The sequence below is a fragment of the Leucoraja erinacea genome, chromosome 31 (assembly GCF_028641065.1).
Source record: "Leucoraja erinacea ecotype New England chromosome 31, Leri_hhj_1, whole genome shotgun sequence".
Taxonomy (NCBI): Eukaryota; Metazoa; Chordata; class Chondrichthyes; order Rajiformes; family Rajidae; genus Leucoraja; species Leucoraja erinaceus.
Window position 1 is genome coordinate 5,068,509 of NC_073407.1, and position 26,518 is coordinate 5,095,026.

Consider the following 26,518-nt stretch of genomic DNA (forward strand, 5'->3'; position numbering starts at 1 on the left):
CTGTTACTAATAGTGCCACCAGGGTGAAAGGGCAACACCATAATGAACACCCCAGGCCCCACCCTGGCCTTGGGGGCTCTGTGTGGAGTTTGCATGTTCTCCCTATGACCGAGAACATCTAGTTTCCTCCCAAGTCAAGGGTGCGGTGGCAGGTTGGTTGACAGGCTGCTGTAAATTATTCCTTGGTGTAGGCAAGTCTCAAAAGTATTGGAGGACATGTCAAGAGGCTTTCAGATGGACACGTTTAGCTTTACAGTAAGCGATACAGCGTGGAAACAGATGCTGCCACCCTCCTATGATCACCCGCACACTAGTTCTGTTATCCCAGTCTCACATCCTACACACTACAGCCGATGAACCTACAAACCTGCACACCTTTGGGATGTGGGAGGAAACCGGAGCACCTAGAGAAAACCAACGCGGCCACAGGGAGAACTTACAAACTCCACACAGACAGCACCTGTAGTCAGGATCGAACCTGGGTCTCTGGCACTGCAAGGCAGCAACTCTACCGCTGCGCCACTGTGCGACTTTGTGGATATTCACGGAATGGGCAGCACAGTGGCGCAGCTGTATTGTTCCTGCTTTACAGCACCAGAGACCCCAGTTTGATCCTGCCGATTTGAGCTGTCTGTACGTTTGTGAGCTTATTCGTTCTCCCCGTGACCACGTGGGTTTTCTCCGGGTGGTCCGGTCTTCTCCCACATTCCAAAGACGTGCAGGTTTGTAGGTTAATTAGCTTTGATAAAAATCGTAAATTATCCGTAGTGTGTAGAATAGTGCTCGTGTACGGAGTGATCGCTGGGCGGCGCGGACTCAATGGGGTCGAAGGGCCTGCTTTTGTGCTGTATCTCTAAAGTCTGAAGAATGGAGGGATATGGATGGTGTGCAGCCAGATGAATCCAGAATTTTTGCCATGATGTTCAGCATGGACATTGTGGGCAGAAGGGCCTGTTTCTGAGCTGTGCTGTCCTGTGTTCTGTGTGGGAGAGGACATGTTGCAAGAGTGCTCAGAATTAAGGGGAGAAGGGGGTAGGATGGATAGGGTCTGACAAGAACCCGATGGGCCAAATGGCCACCAGCAGGCATCGTAACGCACCCTACAGAACAGACCCGCAAAGATACAACATGCTTTATCCACATCTTGAGTAAGTACAGCACTTTAAACCGGGAGTGACAATTACCTGCAGCCCAATTCTGTACAATTGAAATCCTTCAGGCATCACCACAGTCGAGGAAAATGATGCTGAAATACTGCAACAATTTGAGCACGGGTCTACAGTGACTCATTTTGTAGCATGCTGAAGTGTTAAGGGAAATGGACAAGATGAGTGAGTGGGTCTGACCACAGTTGGTTATGGGCTAAAGTCATACACCTGGGTACATACAGCGGAAAAGTGGAATATTTGTCAAATAGACTAAAGAGGATGGAAGAGAAATAATGGAAGAGGGAACAATATGAATATCGAAGATAAGACACAAAATGCTGGAGTAATTGAGCGGGACAGGCAGCATTTCTGGATGAAAGGAATGGGTGACGCTTCAGGTCGAGAAGGGTCCAGACCCGAAACGTCACCCAAGTCTGAGGAAGGGTCTCGACCCGAAACATCACCCATTCCTTCTATCCAGAAAAGCTGCGTGTCCCGCTGAGTTACTCCAGCATTTTGTGTCTATCTTCGGTATAAACCAGCATCTGCAGTTCCTTCCTACACAATATTGAATTCTCCAATTTCAAATAACCAACCCCCCTCTCCCACTCTCTTCCCTGTGAGCAACCTAGACTTTCAGCAATTTCTTCTGCACACCCTCCCCATCCCTTCCATCTACATTACTTCCACTAACTTTACAATTTGCAAATCTTCTACTCGTATCTCAAACCTTTGGTCTTTTCATCTCTGGCGTTTTGTCCAACCATTTGCCTATTAAAAAAAACCCTGGGTATCCACATCATTTACCAGGCTCTGCCCGGCCCCTTTTGTATAGTTTAGAGACACAGCATGGAAACCACCGAATCCACTGACCAAAGACCATCCATATATTTTTTCTATGTTATCCCAGTTTCACATCCTACACACCAGGGGGCAATTTACAGAATGTATTAACCGATAAAGCTGCACGTCGATGGAATGCGTGAGGAAATTGGAACATCCAGAGAAAATCCACGCAGTCACAGGGAGAACGTGCAAACTCCATACAGACAACACCCAGGGTCCAGCTTTCTTCCCCTCTTTCCCCCCCCCCCCCCCCAACCAAAATCAGTCTGAAGGGTCCCGACCTGAAACATCACTGATCTATTTTCTCCAGAGATGTTGCCTGACCCTCTGAGTTACTCCAGCACTTTGTGTCTTCTTTTCTAACGCACTATAGTCTATAACGGAGACCAGGCGATTGGAATTCCATTACAGCAAAAGTTTTATTTACAAAAAAAACAGTAACTTCCCATTTATTACTCTTCAAACAATACAAAAGCTGTTTACAAGCAACAAAATGGAAGTACAGAAATAAAGGATTAACATCAAAACAATTAAGCAGCATTGAAATATTAATTGATCACAGTCAGACACAGCTAATAGGATAAGAGAAAAAACATATACTTTTGAATAAATATTGATTGCATTCATGCCAGAAAATACATCCAAAACTGGCTAGTTATTAATGGTCAGAGCATCAACTTTAATAGCTTAATTTACTTCACTCACTCATGGATAATGATCTGCTAGTCCCTGGCAAGTTAACATCCTACTTAGTGACAAACCAGCAGCCATTTTGTGCTCTCGAGGTGCTATAGGCAATAAATATCTGTGGGTGGGTGAATTGAAACGTGCTCTGATGGTGTCAAATCGTTTCCCTTATAGTCGTTTTATATGCCCTCAAAAAGGTTTGTGGTGCCTTCAGCAATTGTTTTTTGGAAAAATAAAACAAAGCCTTTGAAACGTACTGCTTGATAAAACAGTGGAATACATTTTTGGTTGTTTATGATGCTAAACAGATTATACATAGTAAATATCAAAAGTAAAAAAAAGAACAGTATGGTTTGTAAGTAGCTTATTTAAAACTGTATGTGTCTAATGTGACTGAGTATTCATTGCACTAAAATCAAGTCAGTATGGGTTGTTTAAAGAAGTGTTAGGTGTGTGATGTCCCAGTCTGGCTCTGTTAAAAGCTTTTTTTTTTGTTATATATACACACACGCGCACACACACACACACACACACACGCACGCACACATACGCGCACACACACACACACACCTTAAGTGTTTAGCAGCAGTTGCATCTGCCAACCAAGCTATATCTGCCTGTTATACTATTTGATTCACCTGTGTCTTTGAACTCAGAGCGTGGTGTCGGCAAGCGATGCAGGCATGTATGAAATATTTTTCCACTTTTCTCCATTGTCACTGAAATCACAGCTCAGAACTTGCAAACAGTGAATGTTTCGAATACTGCCTTGTTTTTTTTTTTTAAACTGAGAATGGGCAAAGGGAGCAGAGGGAATTCCTAATTACTCTGTAATGATACAGTTTAAAGTGTCTGCCTCAATCTTTTCCTCCTATTCATTCACGGGATTTCAGCAGTGCCCAAATTGCCCTTGAAGTGAGTGGCTTAGTAAACCAGAACAGTGGGCAATTAAGAACCAAGTATATTTCTATGACCCTGTTGGGCAAGGACAATGGATTCCCTTCCTTAAAGGACATCAGTCAAACAGTGAATCAGTTTTTAACTACTGTCTCAGTAACCTCATGGTCATCCTAAAGGGCCTGTCCCACTTTCACGACCTAATTCACGACCTCCGTCGAGTTTGCCCTTGACTCGTACTCGCAGCATGGTCGTCACGAGGTCATAGGTAGGTCGTAGGTAGGTTGTGATGCAAGTCGTAGGTACTCGTGGCATCAAGTAGGTCGGGGCGTTTTTTTAGCCTGATGAAAAATGTCCATGAGTAAAAAAGGTCATGAATTAGGTCGTGAAAGTGGGACAGACCCTTAACCGATCTCAACTTTCAATTCCAAATTAGCTTAGTTCGTATTCCCCGTCTACTGAAGAGGGACCCTGAATGAGCATCTGTGGAGTATCGGTCCAGGCTATGGATTACCGGTCCTGAAATGAAACTGTTGTGCTACTGTGAACTGCATCTGTTGAGGTTCAGGTCGGCGAGCATTTCTGACCAGGAAGTCAAAGTGCAAAAGGGATTTGGCATTGTAGCTCAGAGATTGAAACAGTCAATTGACAGATTATGCTAGGCTGATAACATTTCAACCATTTACAAAATATACTAGCTGGATAGAAAACTTCATTGGATAGAATTCATTGTATCTTGGCTAAAACAGTTGCTTTTGTTTTGGAAATTCTCAGGATTACAGCTAAATATTAGATTACCCATTGAAAATCATTTCTCGGGGGGAAAACAAAACAAAATTAGTTTAGCTCTTGATCTATCTGAACAGTGTTAATTCACTCAGCTATATGAAACATATAATGGATAAGATGGATTTTGAACAAATAGATTAAAACTCTATAGGTGTCTTTAAAGATTACATGCATTCCAGAAAGCATCAACTTCATTCAATACTTTGAAGTTGACTAAAATTCCAGATGAATTATATTACAGGGTTCATATAAAGAATTTATAAACAATTTTAAACAGTACTCGCCCAAATATTATATATAAAATTGTTAATGCTGGTTCAATAAATAATTCTAACCTGATCTAACAGCACCATAAGGGTAAATACCCTAAAAAAGTTGCAGATGGCCTCACCTGCTGAGGGCCCTATTGACTTGGTGGCTCCAAACTCAAAGAGCCCAAAAATCTGCATGGTCGGTGTGGATGGATATGGAGTTGATGGCAATCTCAATGACCCACCGTATAATGGTCATCTGCAACAGACTAGACTTTCACCAGGTAACAATCAGACTTGAAAGGTTTAGTAGTTCTGGTAGTTTAAAATAAATTGGTAAAATGTCACAGCATGTAGACGAGGTCCATTGAATGTGGACAGGATTCTGGAATAACTATTCATCTGGCTTGTAAAATGAAAAATAAAAATATAGATTATTGCACACCAACTATAACTTTCATATTTCAAGGCTGAGGAAAAAAAGCCAATGGTTTCTCTGTTCAACGCTAACAATTGGCCTGCATACGTTAACTATTTGCTCACCGCAAATCCTGGATTAATCAGTTTATTGGCTGTTCTGTCGGATGAAGAAAGAATGGCAAAAGCAGATTCTTACGGGTCACACAGGAGGTTTTTCCAACCATGTATGGCTAAACTCTAGAAATTCTGAACCAACGCAGGGCCGGGAAGCCTCCCCCACATTTACCGGCCAGCTAATAACGGCAAACTCTTCCCGGTGAAGCTCTCAATGAACATTAACGTTGGCAGAAGGATCTCTCTGGTTGGAAGAATGAGCTTTCTTGCAGAAAGAAAACCTCTGCGACAGTGCTCAAATTAGTAAATTGTTGAACAGTTATAAGCAGTCATATTTCCTCGTAAAAAACATACAGCAGAAACGTTTAAGTATACAATTATTGATGCCATTAGAAACACATGTAATCAAATATCCTTAATCAAATAATCCCAGGTTACAGTTCGTTAGGTTAGCATATGTTGTACATTAAATATAACTAGAAAGTTTTTATTTGGAGGAAGAGGGCATAAGAGTATTGCAGAGGGAGGCGGTTCAATTTTTTTCAATGCAGATCATAAATTAATCATTTGCAATGGCTATGAAGTAGATGAAAGGTAAGTACTTTGTCATTTTAAAAGGCTGGTCGATTTTGCCCCCCAGACTTCTGAAGCAAGCAATGTGGCACCTGATAGTTTAATACGGAAGCTTATGATTCAAAACAAATCACACATCTGCTTAGATTCCAAGCATTTCCATCCATTGCATGGTGTGTGAAGCTCTTCAATGACCCACGGTCAAAGCCTTTTTAAAAATTAATCTTTGCACAATATGCAATTTTTGAACATAATTGTATGTGCCAGACCCAGGCTGTCACTGGCACAGAATAGAGCATCGTCATTTGAACTTCTGATATTACAGTGAGCTCCCAAGTAGCCCCACTATAGCAAGATTAACCTTAGTCTTTTAAAGAAAGATTATGCAGGGTAAATAGGCATATAGGCTTTGGTTAAAATCAGTTTTAAATAAATAAAAATTGCTTGATTTCCTTCTTTAAAAACAAATTTCTACTATACAGCACTAATACATCTTAAAGTATGATTTATAATTGCGTATAAACAAACCCATGGTTAACATGTAGACAGACGGTAGTCATGTACCATCTGGTATTTTAAATACTGATTTGATTCTCCCCCCCCCCCCCAAACGAGGTATGATATTGAAATCCATGGAAAAACATGGAACTGTGACATTGCTAAATTAAACAAAATGCTGCCACTCACAAGGTGGTCATTAGGTTGACTCTCATTGTCGATGCTTGCCTCCACATTTGAGCATTGAGGAAGCGTTCTTTCCCAGTCAAGCCATCAAGAACACAGTTGCCAACACAATAACCTCATCGCCATCAGTAAGTCACCGTGTTTTTAGCAGACACATCAAAGGAGATAAGGCAATCTTGAACCTCGACGCAGTGAGTGAGAGTAATTGTTGTCCATCTGATCATTCACCCAAAGATACCCGCATTTATGAAACAGGGTCTAATCCTGGCTGATAGAACACTTACATCTTTAACAATAATTGAACATGAGCAGACGTGATTCTAATAGAAAAATCAGTAGTTCTTGTTGAAAAAAAAATCTTTTAAAAATTTAATCTGTCTAATAAATTGTATGTAGCTTTCCCGTATTAGTGAGCGGAAAGATTTCTTCCCCATCAGAAAAAGGTATGCTTAATGATGTTTCTGCACTGCTAGCCTTTAAACATTCACACTATTCCACACAGCAGTTAAAATAAAAGCTATTCTGATTAGATAGAAATACACTGCTTAACACTGCAAACTGAATCAAGATGTTATGGTTTTATTTTGCGTTTGCACAATATCTCCCAGTCTGATCCTAAGAAAATGTGTAGGTGCTGCAGATGCTTACACCGAAGATAGGCACAAAATGCTGGTGTAACTCGGCGGGTCAGGCAGCATCTCTGGAGAAAAGGAGGAGGTGACGTTTCGGGTTTGAGACCCTTCTTCAGACTGAAGCATTTTGTGGCCATCTTCTGATGCAAAGGAATTTATTTTGAGGCATGTGTGGGAGATTGCTGCACACGCACTGGACAGCAGAGGGCACCCGTTGTGCGAGGAACAGCCGAGGCTGACAATGAATGAACAATTTCCACCCAGCTGACGATTAGAAAGGCCAGCCTCGTCACTCGCGGGGCAGCAGAACTTCAAACCCAATCTGTGCCAGGTGTGACGTTCAAGGTGTGGAAACAAAATATTTCTGCCCCTATTAACAAAAGCAAGTTAAATGGAGCATGATAGAATGTTTCACTGCTGTGCAGAGTGTGAATTGAAATTTAGACTTGTCACAGTGATAATCGCGATACGCTGCCTCACAAACATCCCTTCCTGTTACCGTAACTAATTACCCTTTTGAATATGGCCATTTATTTTTTATATTATAGCTGGTCAGACACTTAAGTATTCAACATTTTCAGGGTTAAATCCATACAGGGAAAAATAGAAAATGGATTGAGGGGGGGGAGGGGGGAGGGGTAGGGGAGAGGCGATTTCAGACCCAGAAACATTATATAAACGGCGAATGCTCTTTTCTACAAAAGAAACCCTCAAAATACGAAGCTTTTTTTCAGCATCTTTGTGCGCTTTTGGCATTGTTAGGCCCCAAGCCGCTCATTCGTTAATGTGGGATAGTGGAGGAACGTCCTGCACTGCAGTGTCCATGTGGGATTCGTCTGTGGGCGAAGGCTCGTCGCCTTCTTTCTGTCCCGTGTGCGGCTCAGTTCGGTCGGGCGACTCAACTCGACTTCGGATCTCGGAGGCGCCTGGGTGGTTTTTCCTCAAGTGTTGGTTCAGGGTGCCCTGGAAGGGGAAACATTTGCCGCAGATCTCGCAGCGGTACGGCTTGTCGTCCGTGTGGCCGCGGATGTGGTACTCCAGCTGGTCTTTCCGCGTGTACTTCTTGCCGCAGAAGCGGCAGACGAACGGGGTGATGCCCATGTGGAGCCGCATGTGGCGGTCGAGGCTCCCCTTCTGGTTGAAGGACTTGGCGCAGTAGATGCAGATGAGCCGCTGGTTGTACGGGAACCAGTGCTCCCTCGCGTCGTGGTCGTGAGGGTTAGTACTCTCAAAGCTCTGCCTGTTCGGCCCGTCGTCGCCATTCGAGGACTGGCCGGCCGCGCCCTGCCCTTCGTGCTGGATCTGCATGTTGCGTTTCAGCCGGCCGCGCCCTCTAAAGTTTCCCAGCATGGACCTGGACGGGCTGGAAGTGGCGAGGCAGCCGTAGGTGGTGGACAAGGCGGCGGACTGGGGCGCGGGCTGGGAGAGGGAGAAAGCTTGCTGCAACACCGGGCCGTACGAGCCAACATTCACGCCCACCATCCTGTCTACGTGGTCTCCGTCCACCATCTCCGTGTGGTAGCCGTCGTCTCCCACCGACGAGCTGTCCGAACAACTAGGCCGGTCCGATTTCTCCATCTTCACTTTGACCTCGGCGATCTGGGCGCCGATGGGGTTGGTCTCCCTCGCCATCAGCTCCACCTGCTCGTGGTCTCCCTCGATCTGGATCTCATGCTCGGAGACGCTGCCGCTGCTGCCCGGGTCCGAGTGCCTCTCTTCCATGGCCCGGTTGGGAAATCCCCGGCCGGGCATGGCATCCATCCTCGGCTCGTTAGCTGTGGCTGCCTGCCTGGCTTGCCCATAGTACGGCGGCGAGATCTCAACCGGGTTTAAGAAGCGGCTGGCGCTCTCTCGGACCCCGTTGCAGTTCCCCTGATTATCTTCAGTACTGACCACCGCAGAGTCAATGCTCACGATACTGAATTTGGAGTGAATGCTCTCCAAGATCTGTGTGCACTTGTCAATGATGCACTGCATCTGCAGAAAGCTTGCGGCTGTGAGAAAACTAACAACATCTTTCAAGTGCAACGACAGTCTCCCAGTGTAACAAAATGAAAGTAGCTGTTCGAATACATCTGGATTTTTAATAACTGATATTGATAAACCACTCATGGTGCTCAGCGCTGAATGATCTCTGAAATAAGGAGAGCTGGCAGCGAGGACAGCCTTGTGGGCTCTGAATGGCTGACCCTGAATGTGAACTATAATGTCACATAACTTTCCTTGTAAGCGTAGCTCATTTAGTTGGCTCAGAACACAGTTGCTATACTCGGGCACGTCAAACTGAATATATCCACTGTTATCCATCTCTCTTCCGTGGTCAGAAGGGAAAACCTGCAGGGGTCACACAAATTGAAACATAATCAATAGGATCAAATCTTTCCAGAAAAAGCACTTCACGTTGTCATTTTGTGGAAACGAGGAACTGCAGATGGCGGTATACAAAAGAAAAAGACCAGTTCTGAAGAAGGGTCTCTGGCGCTGTGAGGCAGCTGCTCTACCAGCTAGGCCCAGATGCCACACTGTGCCCAGGTTACGGAGAAGGGGTGGGGAAAGAGGTTCAAAAAAGTGAGGGCAGAGAAACGCCTTACTTGTGGACACAAGGAACTGCAGATGCTGGTTTACAAAAACAGACACATAGTGCTGGACGGTAAGGAAGCATCTCTGGAGAACATGGATACGTGACATTTCAGCCTGAACAAGGGTCCCGACCCGAAACATCACCTATCCTTTTTCTCCCGAGATGCTGCCTGACCCACTGAGTTACTCCAACACTTTGTTCACAGGTTTTCAGAGCAGAATTAGGCCATTCGGCCCATCAAGTCTACTGCCATTCGCAGATCTGTCTTTCCTTGCAAACCACACATTCTCCTGCCTTCTCCTCATAACACCCGACACCGGTACTAATCAAGAACCTGTTAATCAATGCGTCCTTAATATACATGTATTTCTTGGAACAATGTTTTACATTAGGGTCGAGAAAGGGGCAAATCTAACAGTGGATAAAATAATGGAAAGCAATTAAAAAGATTAACAATCCTGATGCAGAATAGGCACAGGCCAGGAAAGGATCTGAAATTATCATTTTCAGGGAACTTGTTAAGTTACCCCTTATTTCTCACATTAAAAGTCTTAAAAATGTAAGATTAAACTTTATGTTTCAGCATAGTGGCGCAGCAGTAGAGCTGCTGCCTCCCAGCGCCAGTGTCCCGAGTACAGGTGCTGTTTGCATGCTCCCCGTGACCACTTGGGTTTCCTCCATGTGCTCCGGTTTCCTCCCACATCCCCAAGACGCGCGGGTTTGTAGGTTATTTGACTCTCTGTAAAATTGTTCCCTAGTGTGTAGGATGTGAAACTGAGACAACATAGAACTAGTGTATTGAAGTGTAGTGATTGATGGTCAGCGTGGACTCGTGCTGAGCGGCCTCTTTCCACACTGTATTTCTAAAGCTAAAACACATTAGCCTGGACTTTGCAAAGAGATTAGCAGTGGTGCTGTGTGAGAGTAGTATCTGGAGTATCCACATGTAGGTGATCTAGGAGTGACTGCTGGGGATATGCCACTCTCCTACTGGGTGTGGTACTGCTGTCTTCACCAGAGACAGACAGTGGGAAAAAATGAACTGATGTTAACTTTAAAAAACTTAAGCTGACTGCAACTGGATTTGATCTGCTGCCCCGACATGCTGCTTGTGATCTTTGGAGACCAAGAAAACCAAACCCTGTGCCTGGGAAGTGTTTGGTGAGGCAAAGAGAAGTCTTAATGGAAAAAGAAAAACATCGGCATATCTAAGACTGTTGAGACCTCGGCCTGATGCAGGGGGAATGGGTGCAGCAATGCATTTCTTTTCAAAAAGACTCTATCACCAATGGTATTATAACTATTATCTGCCATTTTAAAATTAAGATGGTTTTTCATAGGCAAAGTTAAAAACACCACTAGAATTAAAATGTCTAAGAAGCAACTGCAGATGCTAGAAAAATCAAAGGTAGATAAAAAATGCTGGAGAAACTCAGCGGGTCAGGCAACATCTATGGAGCGAAGGAATGGGTGACGTTTCGAGTCGAGACCCTTCTTCAGACGATTAAAATCGTTACTTTCATTTAGAGATACAGCGCGGAAACAGGCCCTTCGGCTCACAGAGTCCGCGCCAGCCAGCAATCCCCGTACACTAGGGACAATTTACAATCTTTACCGAATTCAATTAACCTACAAACCTATAGTTCTTTGGAGTGTGGGAGGAAACCGGAGCACCCGGGGAAAACCCCCGCGGTTACAGGGAGAGCGTATAAACTCTGCACAGACCGCACCCGTAGTCAGAATGGAACACGAGTATCTGGCACTGTAAGGCAGCAACTGTACCGCTGTGCATCCCTAAATTAAAATGTAAATGAAAGGTGAACTTGCTTTTGCCCAATTACTAGCAGGCCCAGAAATCCCCATTCAAATCAGTGAGGACAACAGCCCTGCCGCATTAAGCCTGGCTGGCTCCACACGATGGAGTGGACAGACAGAAGAGCTGGCATCTGCAACTCACCACATCTTGGACTGGAGGAAAGGACTGGAATATTGAGCTAGAAATGGCGGGAATGCCCAGCCTTTGCTAGCTTCATTTATTATATAATTGAAAACAGAAATACTGTGCCATGTTCACCCGGATAGAACTAACTTAAGAACAGTGAGGGGCGGCACAGTGGTGCAGCTGATAGAGATGCTGTCCCACAGCACAAAAGACCCAGGTTAAACCCTAGCCGTGGGTTCTATTTGTATGGAATTTGCCTGTGACCGTGTGGGTTTCATCTGAGTGCCCTGGTTTCCACCCACATCCCAAAAACGTGCAGGTTGTAGGTTAATTGGCCTCTGTAAATTGCCGCTGGTGTGTACAGAGTGGTTGAGAAAGTGGGATAACCTAGAACTAGTGTGTGAACAGGTCATCGATGGTCAGTGAGGCCGAAGTGCTTGTTCTCATGCTGTATCTCTAAAACTAAACTAAAAGCCAGTACCAAGACAAAATTTCTGAACACCACCCTCGCCCCTAAAACCAAGCTGTTATATGAATGGTCAATTTTTTCACTTTTTCTTGAAGAATTCTGAATCCTGCAGATTTTAAAATGATAAAAATTGAAAATATTTAAACAAACCTAATTTAGTTTTAGTTTAGAGATACATCGTGGATACAGGTCCTTTGTCCCACTGAGTCCGTGCTGACCAGCAATCCCCGTTCCACTAGCACACACTGCACACAAGGGACAATTTACAATCTTTACCAAAGCCTAGAAACCTGTACGTCTTTGGAGTGTGGGAGGCAACTGGAGCACCCATGGAAATCTAACCGGTCACAGGGAGAACGCCAAAAGTCCATACAGACAGCATCCGTAGTCGGGATCGAACCCGGGTTTCTGGCGCTGTAAGACCACAACTCTACCGCTGCGCCACCGTGCCACCCGTAAATGAGTTTAACTTAATTATTTTACTGAAAAATATTCTTTATTTTCCATAATTCTTGTTTTGCTATTGATTAGAATTCTTTACTAAGAGGTCAATCGGCTTATTAGATTACATCGTTAGACACAAAATGCTGGAGTAACTCATCGGGTCAGGCAGCATCTCTGGAGAAGAGTAATAGGTGACGTTTCGGGTCGAGACCCTTCTTCAGACTTTGGTGTAAACCAGCATCTGCAATTCCTTCCTGCACTAGATGACACTGTCATTGCTGCAAGTTACCTGTCCCCAGCAGTGCACATCTCACGACTGATATGGGAAGGTGAAATCTGAAATTTTGTGAGCAGTTAAATGGTGGGTCAGCCCCTTCGCACTGACCAGAAAAACGTCTATATCCATGCTACGCATAATATAAAGACCTCTTTGTACACAACAAAGTCAAGTTTCTTTTACACGTTTTCTACCAAGTCAACAATCATGAATAGTGTGGAGTGTGTATTCGTAAAACGGCAAAATCATTTCTGTGCTACGAATCATGACACAAAATAAGTTTGGCACCGCCCCACCAGTCGCTGATACTCTTTCACTGTGCAGTATTATGCAAATTACAGCTGCTTTAGCATTAGAAATATTTTCTCTGCCTCCTCATTTCACTACACCACAAGCCACGCTGCTTTCTTGAGCTTCTAAGATATGTTGAAACAAATTTTGATTAACATATGTGTGCAGAGGGAAATCTTTTTTTTACACACAGACAAGGTGGCTGAGCCGTTGCCAATAGTAGCCATCCATTTGCACTCCCTGCGGCCATTGAACATTAGCATGTCTGAAAATGAACTATTCATTCAACTGAGCGGTCGTATGGCATCGTAACACCCAACACAAAATTAACTCAACAGCATGTTTTCTATTAACATAACACCATGAGGCATATTCGGCATGCCTCAAACCTGACGCAAGGTGCCAGGCCCTCGGGAAATCTTGACTGCTAGACTAGCACTATTTTCAGCCTGCACATAGTTCAACAGCAGGAAAATATTTTCCGTTTTCCCCAAGTTCAAAATATTGAAGGGAAATAACCTGAACCGAAAAGTCAACACATTTTAGAAACAAGCAGTTAACATTCTGTAGCGTGTGATAACCAGAATATAGTATAGTCTTCAAATAAACAAGCTGCACTTGGGGCCCCAGTGAAATACAGTGCCCTCCATAATGTTTGGGCAGACCGTTTATTTAATTATTTGCCTCTGTACTCCACAATTTGAGATTTGTAATAGAAAAAAATCACATGTGGCTAAAGTGCAAATTGTCAGATTTTAATAAAGGCCATGTTTATATATATTCTGGTTTCACCATGTAGAAATTACAGCAGTGTTTATACATAGTCCCCCCATTTCAGGGCACCATAATGTTTGGGAGACAGCAATGTCAAGTAAATGAAAGTAGTCATGTTTAGTATTTTGTTGTATATCCTTTGCATGCAATGACTGCTTGAAGTCTGTGATTCATGGACATCACCAGTTGCTGGGTGTCTTCTCTGGTGATGCTCTGCCAGGCCTGTATTGCAGCTATCTTTAGCTTATGCTTGTTTTGGGGGCTAGTCCCCTTCAGATTTCTCTTCAGCATATAAAAGGCACGCTCAATTGGGTTCAGGTCGGGTGATTGACTTGGCCACTCAAGAATTGACAATTGTTTAGCTTTCAAAAAACTCCTTTGTTGCTTTAGCAGTATGTTTGGGATCATTGTCTTGCCGGAGAATGAACTGCCAGCCAATGAATTTTGAGGCATTTGTTTGAACATGAGCACATAGGATGTGTCTATACACTTCAGAATTCATTATGCTACTACCATCAGCAGTTGTATCATCAATGACGATAAGTGAGCCAGTACCTTCAGCAGCCATACATGCCCAGGCCATAACACCCCCACCACGGTGTTTCACAGATGAGGTGGTATGTTTTGGATCTTGGGCAGTTCCTTCTCTCCTCCATACTTTGCTCTTGCCATCACACTGATACAAGTTAATCTTCATCTCATCTGTCCATAAGACCTTTTTCCAGAATTGTGGTTGTTCTTTTAAGTACTTCGTTGCAAACTGTAACCTGGCCATCCTGTTTTTGCAGCTAACCAGTGGTTTGCATCTTGCAGTGTAGCCTCTGTATTTCTGTTCATGAAGTCTTCTGCGGACAGTGGTCATTGACCATACCACACCTGACTGCTGAAGAGTGTGTCTGATCTGTCGGACAGGTGTTTGGAGATTTTTCTTTATTATAGAGAGAATTTTTCTGTCATCAGCTGTGGAGGTCCTCCTTGGCCTGCCAGTCCCTTTGCGATTAGTAAGCTCACTAGTGCTCTCTTTCTTCTTAATGATGTTCCAAACAGTTGATTTTGGTATTTAATCTAGTTTCTCAGTCTCATAATAGCTTCTTTGACTTTCATTGGCACAACGTTGGTCCTCATGTTGATAAACAGCAATAAAAGTTTCCAAAGGTGATGAAAATACTGGAGGAAAGACTAGGTGTTGAGAGCTCTCATACCTGCAATGAGGCAATTATTACATACCTGAGCAATTACAAACACTTGTGAAGCCATGTGTCCCAAACATAATGGTGCCCTGAAGGGGGGGGGGGGGGGGGGGACTATGTATAAACACAGCTGTAATTTCTACATGGTGAAACCAAAATGAATAAAAATGGCCTTTATTAAAATCTGACAGTGCCCTCCATAATGTTTGGGACAAAGACCCATCATTTATTTGAGATTTGTAATAGAAAAAAATCACGTGCACTTTAACCACATGTGATTTTTTTTCTACTACAAATCTCAAATAAATGATGGGTCTTTGTCCCAAACATTATGGAGGGCACTGTAGCACCAAGCAATCTCAAATCTATTTAGAACTGCCTTACAGGAAGGTAGCTCGATTGAATTAAGGGCAGTATTTTGACCACGTATTCCCAGGGTAAAAGTGGCAAGCTTAGAGAATAGCTTGATTGATTACTTTTACACATTGTATAGATCTTTTGAGTCGGAGGTGGTCCATACAATATTAAATTAGTGGCATTTTAATAAAAAATACCCTTGTCAAAAGTCAATTTAGAGGATGTATGGCATACCGAAAATTCAAGCTGTCTAAAATGGTGAGAAAGAATCAAGGGTCAGGTAAAAATGGCACCTAAAGATCAACGATAATTTCTCCAACTCCCTTCGGCCCACCAGGTTAAGATGTACACTAATATTAACTGAACCCAAACATTCTTCCCCCTCACCCTGTAATATTGTTCTCAACAAAATGCAGCTGGGAGATAGCACAATCCTTTCTTAGATGGAAAATACTATTTGCTTAAGAGGAACAAATCTTTAGTTTAGTTTATTGTCACGTGTTCTTAGGTACAGTGAAAAGCTTTTGTTGCGTGCCGACCAGTCAGTGGAAAGACAGCACAAGATTACAATCGAGCCATCCACAGTGTACAGACACATGATAAAGGGAATAACGTGAATAACATTTACTGTAAGATAAAGTCCAGTAAAGTCCACAATCAAAGATAGTCTGAGGGTATCAATTAGACAAATGGTAGCTCAGGACTGCTCTCTAGTTGTCGGTAGGATGGTTCAGTTGTCTGATTACAGCTGGGAAGAAACTATCTCTGAATCTGGACGTTGCAGAGGTCCTCGCGTTTTGTAAACACTCCGTTTAATAATTAACCGATACAGCCCCGTCACTCACGCGCGCATCAATGTTAATATTTAACTATTACCGTGCCGTCGCTCGTGAGCACACACGAGTTAAACTCCAATCGTCCTCTAGCCCCACGATGGCCCACCCCCGACTGCATGATTGGTCAAGCCAGATCATGCCCGATCCACGCGAGAGTTCGAGCCCGACCAACGATGGTTCGATACCAAAACGGCTCAGCCCGCCACATGACCCCCCCCCCCCCCCCCCCCCCCCCAGAACCCGAGTCAAGGAGGCGGTTAGGCTCACGAGTGAGGCGGCCTGATCTCGTAGACATGTCTCCAGTGTTCGGGGTCGCAGCTGGCAGAGTTGAGGGCGGGTGCAGTCATGACAGTGGATGCCCTCTATGGCGGGGCTGTGCCACCTGCACTAGTTTGTCAATGTCCAAGTGTGCCGGCTTAAGACGATCCATGGAGACAATCTCGTGCCTGCCGCCCATGTTGATGACGAATGTTGTGGTGCTGTGTTATAATACCTCTCGTTAGGCCTTTGCAGTGATGTACGGTGGGAATCGCAGCGAAGGAAGACGTACTGGCAGTCCTGGAGGGCAGGTGGGACGTACGTGGCGGGACGCTGGGACTGGGGAGAGCGTGCCCACCTTCTCCCAGAGATGCGTCAGCATGGTCGTGGGCAGTTCCTGATGTCCACGTGCTGCTGTGATGAATTCCCCTGGGACCGTAAGCGGGGCACCGTACACCACCATCGGCCGAGGAAATTGCCAGGTCCTCCTTCAAGGCAGTGCATTCTGCCGCGGCGCCTTGATGTGTCACTGAATGTTTGAGGTTGACAGGGGATGCACGCTCTGGCCCAGTTGCCGACCTGTTTGCACAACCCGTGCCACATGAACTTGGCTGCCACCAGTGCCGTTGTTGCCCGGATGGAAGGGTGAACTAAACTATGAACCATGTCGAAAATCCGGCGGTGCCAAGCTGTGGGGATGATGGGTCACGGCTGTCCAGTAGACACGTCGCAAAGGAGCGTGGTGTCAGCGGGCCTGAATCGCACATCCTCCAACAACAGGCCTGAGGTGGGTGTGCGGTAGGTGAGCATCTCCTCATCCTCTAGTTGGGTGGCCGCCATGGTTGTGTAGTCGACACCTGGGGCCAAAGCGGGGATGGCATTGATGGCGGTGCAGGACAACGCATCTGCGACCTGGTTGCTCTTGCCTGTGAAGTGCTGGACGCAAGTCGTGTACCCGGAGATATAGGCCAAGTGACACTGCTGCCGGGATGACCAGGGATCAGACACCTTGGCAAAGGCAAATGTGAGTGGCTTGTAGTCAATGAAAGCTGTGAAACCCCTGCCCTCGGTGAAGTAGCGGAAATGCCGGATGGCCAGGTTGAGCGCGAGGAGGTCGAAAGCGCGGTACTTCTGCTCGGGTATTCTCAGGTGACGGCTGAAAAAGGTGAGGGGCTACAGCTTCCATTGGTCAGTTGTTCCAGCACTCCGCCCACGGCTGTGCCAGATGCGTCAACCGTGCATCGTCGCCATTGCCAGAGCCTCCTTGGAGTTGTTGAAAGCATTCATGGCTGCGTCGTTCCAAATGAGGTGTCACGGTTTGTTGGCCAGGGCTTTAATCAGCGGTTGCATGATCCTGGCGGTTCCTGGCACAAAATAGTGATAGTAGTTTACCATGCCGACAAACTCTTGGAGTCCTTTCACCATAGAGGGTTTGGGAAACTGGCGAATGGCCTTGACCTTGGTCGGGAGCGGGACCGCTGGTTGATGTGGTGGCCGAGGAAAGTGATGGAAGGGAGGCCAAACTGACTTGGCACAGTTGATGGCCAGGCCATGCTCGTTGAGCCGCTGGCAGAGCAGCCAGAGGTGTGCGCGGTGTTCCTGGGGAGAGCGGATGGCGATGTGGATGTCATTGTGTCCATGAGCCTGGAAGGCGTTTTTGAAGCTGAAAGGCATGCGTAGGAACTCAAAAAGCCCGAACGGGGTCTTGGGGATGTCGTCCGGGTGGACTGGAATCTGATGGTAGCCACGTACTGGGTGGAAGATTGCAACCTTCACGTGGTCCACCCTGTCTCGACAAATGCAATCAACCCGGTGTGCACAATCAAATAATATCTAATAGAACAAGTTGTCCTACAACTTTAGGCTGTGCACGCCATATGCAAGAAGAAGAAGTAGCCACGTACCAGATCGATTTTGGAAAAACCTTGGTGCCGTCCAGATTGGTAGTGACATCCTGGATGTGAGGGAGGGTACCGGTCAGCCATTGTGACATCGTTGGGACGGCGGTAGTCCCCACAGGGTCTCCAGCCCCCAGACACTTTGGAGACCATGAGAAGCAGAGATGCCCACGGGCTGTCTGCACAGCGCACTATGCCCATTTCCACCATCCTGCGGAACTCGTCTTTGGCCAGTTGGAGCTTGTCCGGGGGCAGCCTGCGTGCACGTGCATGGAGTGGTGGTCTGGTGGTGGGAATATGGTGCTTCACCCCATGCTTGGGGCCGGCCGTTGTGAACTGGGAGGTTATGACGTCGGGGAATTACCTTCGCCAGCCACCAGTCGACGGCAAGCATCGGCGGGCCTCGGAACCCAACCTTTGGTGGTAGTAGCATCACGTACCTTTGCCGGCGTCGCTCGTGGCTGGCCTCACTGCCTCCGGTGGAGGCTGGGACCGGCCGCTTGACCCGCCGAAGCACCGCCAACACCGTACTGATGGTGGCTCCACCCTGCTCTTTGGCCTGCCACAGCACGTCCACACAGGCAGTCAGCCGTCGGTGAAATCATTGTCCGCGACGAGCAGGCGAATGTCATCTGCTCGAGGAACACCTGTTCGAACAGGAGGCAGGTCTGGTGTCCATCCATTCAGGCGAGCATTTCATCCACAAGCACGGGCAGCCTGCGGTCGCCTGGGCCATCCATGTGCAGGAGTCTGGCTGCCCTGTCACGGTGGCCGAGACCAAAAGTGTGCAAGAGGAGCGTTTTGAGGCCCTCGTACTTGCCATCGGCTGGTTGCGGGCAAAGGTAATCGATTTGACGCCCGGCGGTGTCCTCGTCCAGCGCACTGACCACGTAGTAGAATTTGGTGGCATCGGCAGTGATCTGGCGAATGTGGAACTCGGCTTCAGCCTGTTCAAACCACACGGTGGGGCTGTGATGTCCAGAAAGTGTGCAGTTTGATCAAAAATATGTTCCCCTGGTCTGGGTTGTCGGCTGCAAACATGATAAAACCCAAAATAGGCCGTTTTGGATCATCTGGGTCACCACTGTAGAGGTCCACACGTTGTGTAAACACTCCGTTTAATAATTAACCGATACAGCCCCGTCATTCACGCGCGCATCAAGTTAATATTTAACTATTACCGTGTCGCCGCTCGGGAGTTCCACTACAACTGCCAATCCTTTGTTCTCTCACCCCACGACAGCCCACCCCCCTGACCACATGATTGGTTGACCCAGATCACGCCCGGTCCACGCGAGAGTTCGAGCCCGACCAACGACGGTTCGATACCAAAATGACTCTGCCCGCCACAACGTATCAGTATTAACACTTCACACTGATGGAATATAGTGTAGCAAGTTTTGGTGTCAGGCATTTTGGTAGGAGGAATAAAGACTAAACGGGTTGAGAATCCAGAAATTGGAGGTGCGAAGGGACATGGGAGTGTTGGGTGCAGGATTCCCCAAAAAATAATCTGCAAGTCGAATGGGTAGTAAAGAAAGCAAACTTTCAAAAGATCTTGTATACAAAAACAGGGGTGTAATGTTGAGGCTTTATAAAGCCGCATTTGGAATATTGTGAGTTTATTATGCCCCTGTCCCACTTAGGAAACCTGAACCTCCTCTGGACAGAAATCCTTCCTCAGATATGGTGCACAGAATTATGCCCCTGTACCGGAAACCAGAACGGAAACCTCTGGAGACTTTGACCCAAGGTTTCCGTGCGGTTCCCGGAGGTTGCAGGTAGTGGAAGCAGGTAGGGAGACTGACAAAAACCTCCAGGAACCGCATGGAAAGCTTGGGTGGGGCGCAAAGTCTCCAGAGGTTTCCGTTCTGGTTTCCGGGACAGGGGCATAATTCTGGGCACCATATCTGAGGAAGGATGTGCTGGCTCTGGAGAGGGTCCAGAGGAGGTTCACAAGAATGATCCCAGGAATGAGTAGGTTAACATATGATGAGCATTTGTCGGCACTGAACCTGTACTCGTTGGAGTTTAGAAGACTGAGGGGGAACCTCATTGAAACATACAAAATAGTGAAAGGCTTGGATAGAGTGGAGAGGATGTTTCCACTAGTAAGAGAGTCTAGGACAAGAGGCCATAGCCTCAGAATTAAAGGATGTTCTTTTAGGAAGGAGATGAGGGGACATTTCTTTAGTCAGAGCGTGGTGAATCTGTGGAATTCTTTGTCACAGAAGGCTGTGGAGGCCAAGTCAATGGATATTTTTAAGGCATAGATAGATTCTTGATTAGTACAGTTGTTAGAGATTATGGGGAGAAGGCAGGAGAATGGGGTTAGGAGGGAGATATAGAACAGCCATGATTGAATGGCAGAGTAGACTTGATGGGCCGAATGGCCTAATTCTACTATTCCTTATGACATTTCTGGACCTCTTGTCTGATGGGAGAGGGGAAAAAAGGGAGTGGCTAGGGTCTGGGCTGCGTCCACAACACTCTGCAATTCCTTGCAGTCTTGGATGGATCTGTTCCCAAACCATGTTGGGATGCATCCCAGTAAAATGCTTTCTGCGGCGCTTTTGCGAAAATTGCGTAGGATTGGGCAGGTTTGTGTGGGATTAAATCAATTTTATACAAAGAATTGGGGTAGTATAAAACACTTGAAGGACATGACAGCACCATCTCTACCCTCAAGGAAACATTCCCAAATGCACTTTTAAATAGACTTTGTTTAAGAAGGAACTGCAGATGTTGGGAAAACGGAAGCTAGACAAAAATGCTGGAGAAACTCAGCGGGTGAGGCAGTATCTATGGAGCGAAGGAATAGGTGACGTTTCGGGTCGAGACCCTTTTTCTGTCCAAAGAAGGGCCTTGACCTGAAACATCACCTATTCCTTCGCTCCATAGATGCTGCCTCACCCGCTGGGTTTCACCAGCATTTTTGTCTACCTTTAAATAGAGTTTGATGTTACTGGGTAATACATTGTCTTACTCGAGTGAGAAGTAAAACATAAACAGAAACAATTGTTTTGGTGATATAGAGAGACATAGAACAAAGAAATGAAAGATTTACAAAAAGTCTTGTGTTCAAGGAAGTAGTCGTTGCTGTTCCCTTGACCACCGTTACTGTTTTTGCACATCTTTCATTTCTTTGATCTATGTCTCTCGATATCGCCGTCGATCTCTCTCGTTTCCCTTTCCGCTGACTCTCAGTCTGCAGAAGGGTCTCGGCCCGAAACATCACCCTGTCCTTCTCTCCAGAGATGCTGCCTGTCCTGCTGAGTTACTCCAGCAGTTTTGTGTCTATCTTTGGCATAAACCAGCATCTGCAGTTCCTTCCCACACAGAAACAATTGTTTCCCTTAAACTGTTAAATACCACACACCAAAGGATATCTGCTCTATTTTGGTGGGCTGCATCTTTCTCCTTTCATTTTAAAATTGGCAAGCAGTTAATAATTGGCCAAAAGTCATTTTGCAACTTGACTTGGCCACCTGAGTAAGCAATTGCCTTTTGCTCGTCCATACTATTATAGACTAGTTGTGATAAAGGAGAAAGTAAGCAGAACCAAAATCCATATTCATTGCGCAGTGCAACAAGACACGTGCTTCTAAGCAACTCAAAGTAACATGAACTGAGTTTCTTCCCCATAGCTCAGTGGACCAGCCTTACTGAGTATTCTACTTGACCTCATTCAATTCCCAGCTGCACTGGATTAGTTGATATTAACTGGGACACTGGATGAGTGTCCTATAATTAGCCTCAGCTCCCTTGGGCTGTGGGCGGCTGATGAAAATTGAAATCAACCCGGGCTTGCGTTGCTGTCTGCTATCCAGAGGCTGCTGGTGAAAACCACGTGTGGAATTTGGGTGCAGATAAACAGGTTCAGCTGTGACAAATGCCATAAGCGACTTTGAGTCCCTGAAAAGCGCTATATAAATTCAATTTATTATTATTATTATTATTATTATTATAAACCCAACTTGCCACCAACACTCAATCTTTCAGGAGATAAATCACTTTTCGAGTCATTATGTGGAAACAGGCTCTTCGGCCCAACTTGCTCATACCAACCAATATCTCCCATCTACACTCATCCCACTCGTCTGCGTTTGGCCCAAATCCCTCTAAACCTGTTGTATCGATGTACCTGTCTAATTGCTTCTTAAACGTTGCGATAGTCCCTGCCTCAACTATCTCCTCTGGAAGTTCGTTCCATATATCCACCATCCTTGTGTGAAAAAGTTACCCCTCAGATTCCTATTAAATCTTTTCTCCTTCACCTTAAACCTCATGGAAATTGTTTTCAATTTGCTTACAGCTGTAGATTTAAAAAAACATTGAGCGCAAGATGTTTGCACATGTGGTATGCAAATGCTAGCAATCCTAGACTAAATCAGACCCGATCCAGATGCCTGCATTATCTAACAAATGTCAATGCTCATGCACCCAACAGGAAGTATCACAACTCGCAGTCAGAGTCATACAGCATGGAAACAGGCCCTTCGGCCCAACTTGCCCCCACTGACCAACAGGCACCATCTACACTAGTTCCACTTGCCTGCATTTGGCCCATACCCCTCTGAACCTGTCCAATCCATGTAAATGTCTAAAGACCATGCATTCACCCTATCTATTCCTCTCATGATCTTGTACATCCCTTATCCGCCTGGCCTGCACAACCTCTTGCTGTACCTCAGGCCCTCGAGTCCTGGCAACATCCTCGTAAATCATCTCTGTACCCTTCCCAGCTTAACAACTTCTTTCCTACTGTTGAAATAAAACAAAAACATTTCAATGGCCAATAAAATAACCACTAATTTGGATTAAAAGACTAATTTATCACGAGGGGCAGAAGCAAAAAAAACGTCACTTTGAAATAAATCGGTAGTCAAGTAAAGCTACCATCTTTTAACTGGCTTAATTCCATTCTTAACTATTGCAATTTGACATTGAACTTAACAAAAGAGTGGCAAGATAATAAGTGCACAAACTAAATGCAAAAATAAGGATTCGCCAAATCAAAAAACCTATCAAACTTTTGGAATACATAATTTATTTTCCAGAAATCCGTCACAAGAAAAAAATAATATTTAGGTTCATGAAATGAAATGGATGCAGCAAAGTGGCTTTTGAAGTGCTATCTTCATAAAAATAAAATTTCTAATGTTCAATGAAAACTACTGAAGTGATGCCAAGCGTGGGTTTTAAGATGGCATCCAGTCCTGACTTTCTTTTTAACATTGAAGTAAATCCAAGCTTTCTTTAAAGAAATAATGTCTTTGCAAGATTCCAATTTCTCAGCTCATGGTGAGCCATTCATTCATGACTGCTCTTACCAATCCTCTGATAATTTCTGCATTTAATCCAATTTCTGTCCTTTCCCCAATCTTCCTAACATTTTTTTTCAAAATACTTGCAACACTTCACCCAACAACTGATCTCAATTCTAATTATTGCCAGTCTTTTCAAGTTTGTTTCTTATATATTATAACAAGGAAAGAACTACAGGTGTTGGTTTAAACTGAAGATAGACACAAAAAGCTGCAGTAACTCAGCGGGTCAGACAGCATCTCTGGAGAAATGTGTCAGAAGAAGGGTCTCAACCCAATACGTCACCTATTCGTCTCCAGAGACGCTGTCCGACTCAGAGTTTCTCCAGCTTTTTGTGTCTATCTGGATAAGGTTATTGGTCTTTTACAATTTTATTCTTAAAATTACAACTCAGTGGCAAAACAGCAGTAGTTTAGTTTACAGGTGCAGCGCAGAAACAGGCCATTCAGGCCACTGAATCCGTGCCGATCAGTGATCCCCACATACCAACACTATCCTAAACACACTAGGGACTATTTACAATATTACCATGCCAATTAACATACAAACCTGTACGTATTTGGAGTGTGGGAGGAAACCAGAGATCATGATGAAAACCCATCCAGGTCACGGGGAGAACGTACAGACAGCACCCATAGTCAGGATCAAACCTGGGTCTCTAAGACAGCAACCTTACTGCTGCACCACCGTGCCACCAGTATGCGCATACTATTCTTTCTCATTTCTCAAGTTTTCACATGAATCCCAATTACTTTGCTTGTTGAACAAATCAAAAAGAGGAGCACGGTGCCTGTATGACAATGAGTAGAAATATTTCCCCCAATTTTTTTAAATTAAGATTTTGAGCACTTTTATTCCACCTCTTAATTTTCTCAGTTTTACTAACGTCCTTGTCACATAAAAAGACACCAGTATTATCTCTATGGGCTTGACATCCTTCATAAAGTAGGGCAACTAAAACTGGAACTTCAATGGGAAAACAGTTACCTGCACAGGTTTTGTGTTAAGGACCTGTCCGACTAGGCGGTTTTTTAGGCGACTGCCGGCAACTACGACAATGGAATTCACCAGTCAGCACCAGCGACAACCTACCTCACCTGGCGACAATCTATGACATCCTGGCGACAACCTACAACAGCATCTACGTCAGGAGCAGACAAGCTACGATAAGCCCATGGCCGCCGAAAAGTTTTGAACACTTCAAAATCCAGCGGCAACCAGAAAGACGATACTACTCTTTTTTTTTGGTGACTGAGGAGACGACTCACGACCATACAGGTGACACCCTGGCGATCGTGTGGTGACAGCCTAGTCGCCGGCAGTCGCCTTAAAAAAATGCCTAATTGGGACAGGCCTTTGAGGCTCAGATGCACCCACTGCACTGTTGATTAAATTATTTTTTGGAGGGGGGAAAGCCTACTTGGTGCTGCTACTTTTAAAGATTCTGGCACCATTTTTTTACAGTGAGGGGGGGGGGAAAGATTTAATAGGAACCAGAGGGGTAAATTTTTCACACAAAGGGTGGTGGGTGTATGGAACGAGCTGCTAGAGGAGGTAGTTGAGGCTGGGACTATCCCAACGTTGAAGAAACAATTAGACAGGCACATGGATAGTACTAGGTTAGAGGGCTATGGGCTAAACGCAGGCAGGTGGGACTAGTAGAGTTGGGACATGTTGGCCATTGAGGTTATGTTGGGCCAAAGGGCTTGTTTCCACTCTGGGAGACTCTATGACCTGATCTCCAGGTTTCTCAGCCTCTCTCACATTGTCTTTACAATTAGGTTAATGATTCCTCCCACCTCTCAAATATCTCATCTCATTTCCATGCACTAAATTTCATTGTGTCCCCAAGTTCCGAACTCGTGCGTGCATGTACAACCCAAGTCACTAATTTGTCCCTTTTGAAATGCTAATTGCAAACATTCGTGGCATTCCATTTCAAATATTTTCGTAATGAAAATGGCAGCTCTGACACTAACCTGGGATTAACGACGACTGCCGTCACCACTTATAATGCTCCAATCCAGATGTCATTCATTAACAAACCTTTTCCTTCACTTCAAACCAAGCTTTCTCTCACCCTGTCGCAAGAATCCCTTTTAAAGCCTAGCACTTTCTGCCACAAGGTGATCAAATGACTTTTGAGACTGCAGCATCATTTTGTGGATGTAATTTGTTACTTCTGCAAAGAGCTTTATGAAGTAAGAAGAATGCAACCTTCTGTTTACAAATTCCTGACAGCTGTCCTTCATCAACTCATGCTTCCACATATTAATTTGGTTTCAGGTTCTGGCCCCTGGAAGCTTATAAAGTATTTACGTTGGTCTGCACGGGTCTGTAATTACCCGCTTTATCCCAGTTTTAAAAGCAGAGCTGTTACATAGGCAGATATTTGACTCGATTTGCATTTCAAAGGATGGTCAAAAATCTTCAAACATTCCAAGCATGCAAATCAGTGGGATAAAGTGCCATTTAAGTTTGGATATACACAGCGTGGAAACAGGCTCTTCAGCTCACCGAGTGCACGGCGACCAACAATCGCCAGCCCGTTCACACTTAGTACGGTGTTATCCCACTTTCTCATCCACTCCCCACACACACGGGGCAATTTTACGGAGCTCAATTAACCTACAAACCCGCACATCTTTGGGATGCTGGAGGAAACCAGAGCAGTCACCGGGAGAACATGCATACCCTACACAAGGTCATGATGCAGGTTGAATTTGGGTCTGGCGGTACGAGGCAGCAGAGTCTAACCGCAGCGCCACTGAGGCGCCCTTATATTTTGGTCTTGCCAGTGTCTTTCATTATCTCCTTGTCTATAATCTTCTC

General features: G+C 45.2%; 1 protein-coding gene and 1 long non-coding RNA gene across 2 annotated transcripts in view; both read right to left on the minus strand.

The window, feature by feature from the left end:
* Positions 1-2,396: 2,396 nt before the first annotated feature.
* LOC129711840 (uncharacterized) lies at positions 2,397-7,380 on the minus strand. Its single transcript, XR_008725929.1, has 2 exons — positions 4,093-7,380; positions 2,397-3,760 (listed from the first exon to the last, which is right to left on the minus strand). It is a non-coding gene; the product is annotated as an uncharacterized LOC129711840 (long non-coding RNA).
* Positions 7,381-7,395: 15 nt separating this feature from the next.
* Positions 7,396-26,518, minus strand: part of zbtb34 (zinc finger and BTB domain containing 34) — a 40,392-nt gene continuing 21,269 nt past the window's right edge. The window contains exon 2 of the mRNA XM_055659798.1: positions 7,396-9,375. Within this exon, the coding sequence (XP_055515773.1) occupies positions 7,816-9,348 (1,533 nt within the window). The 5' untranslated portion in view covers positions 9,349-9,375 and the 3' untranslated portion in view covers positions 7,396-7,815. The remainder of the gene's footprint in view (positions 9,376-26,518) is intronic.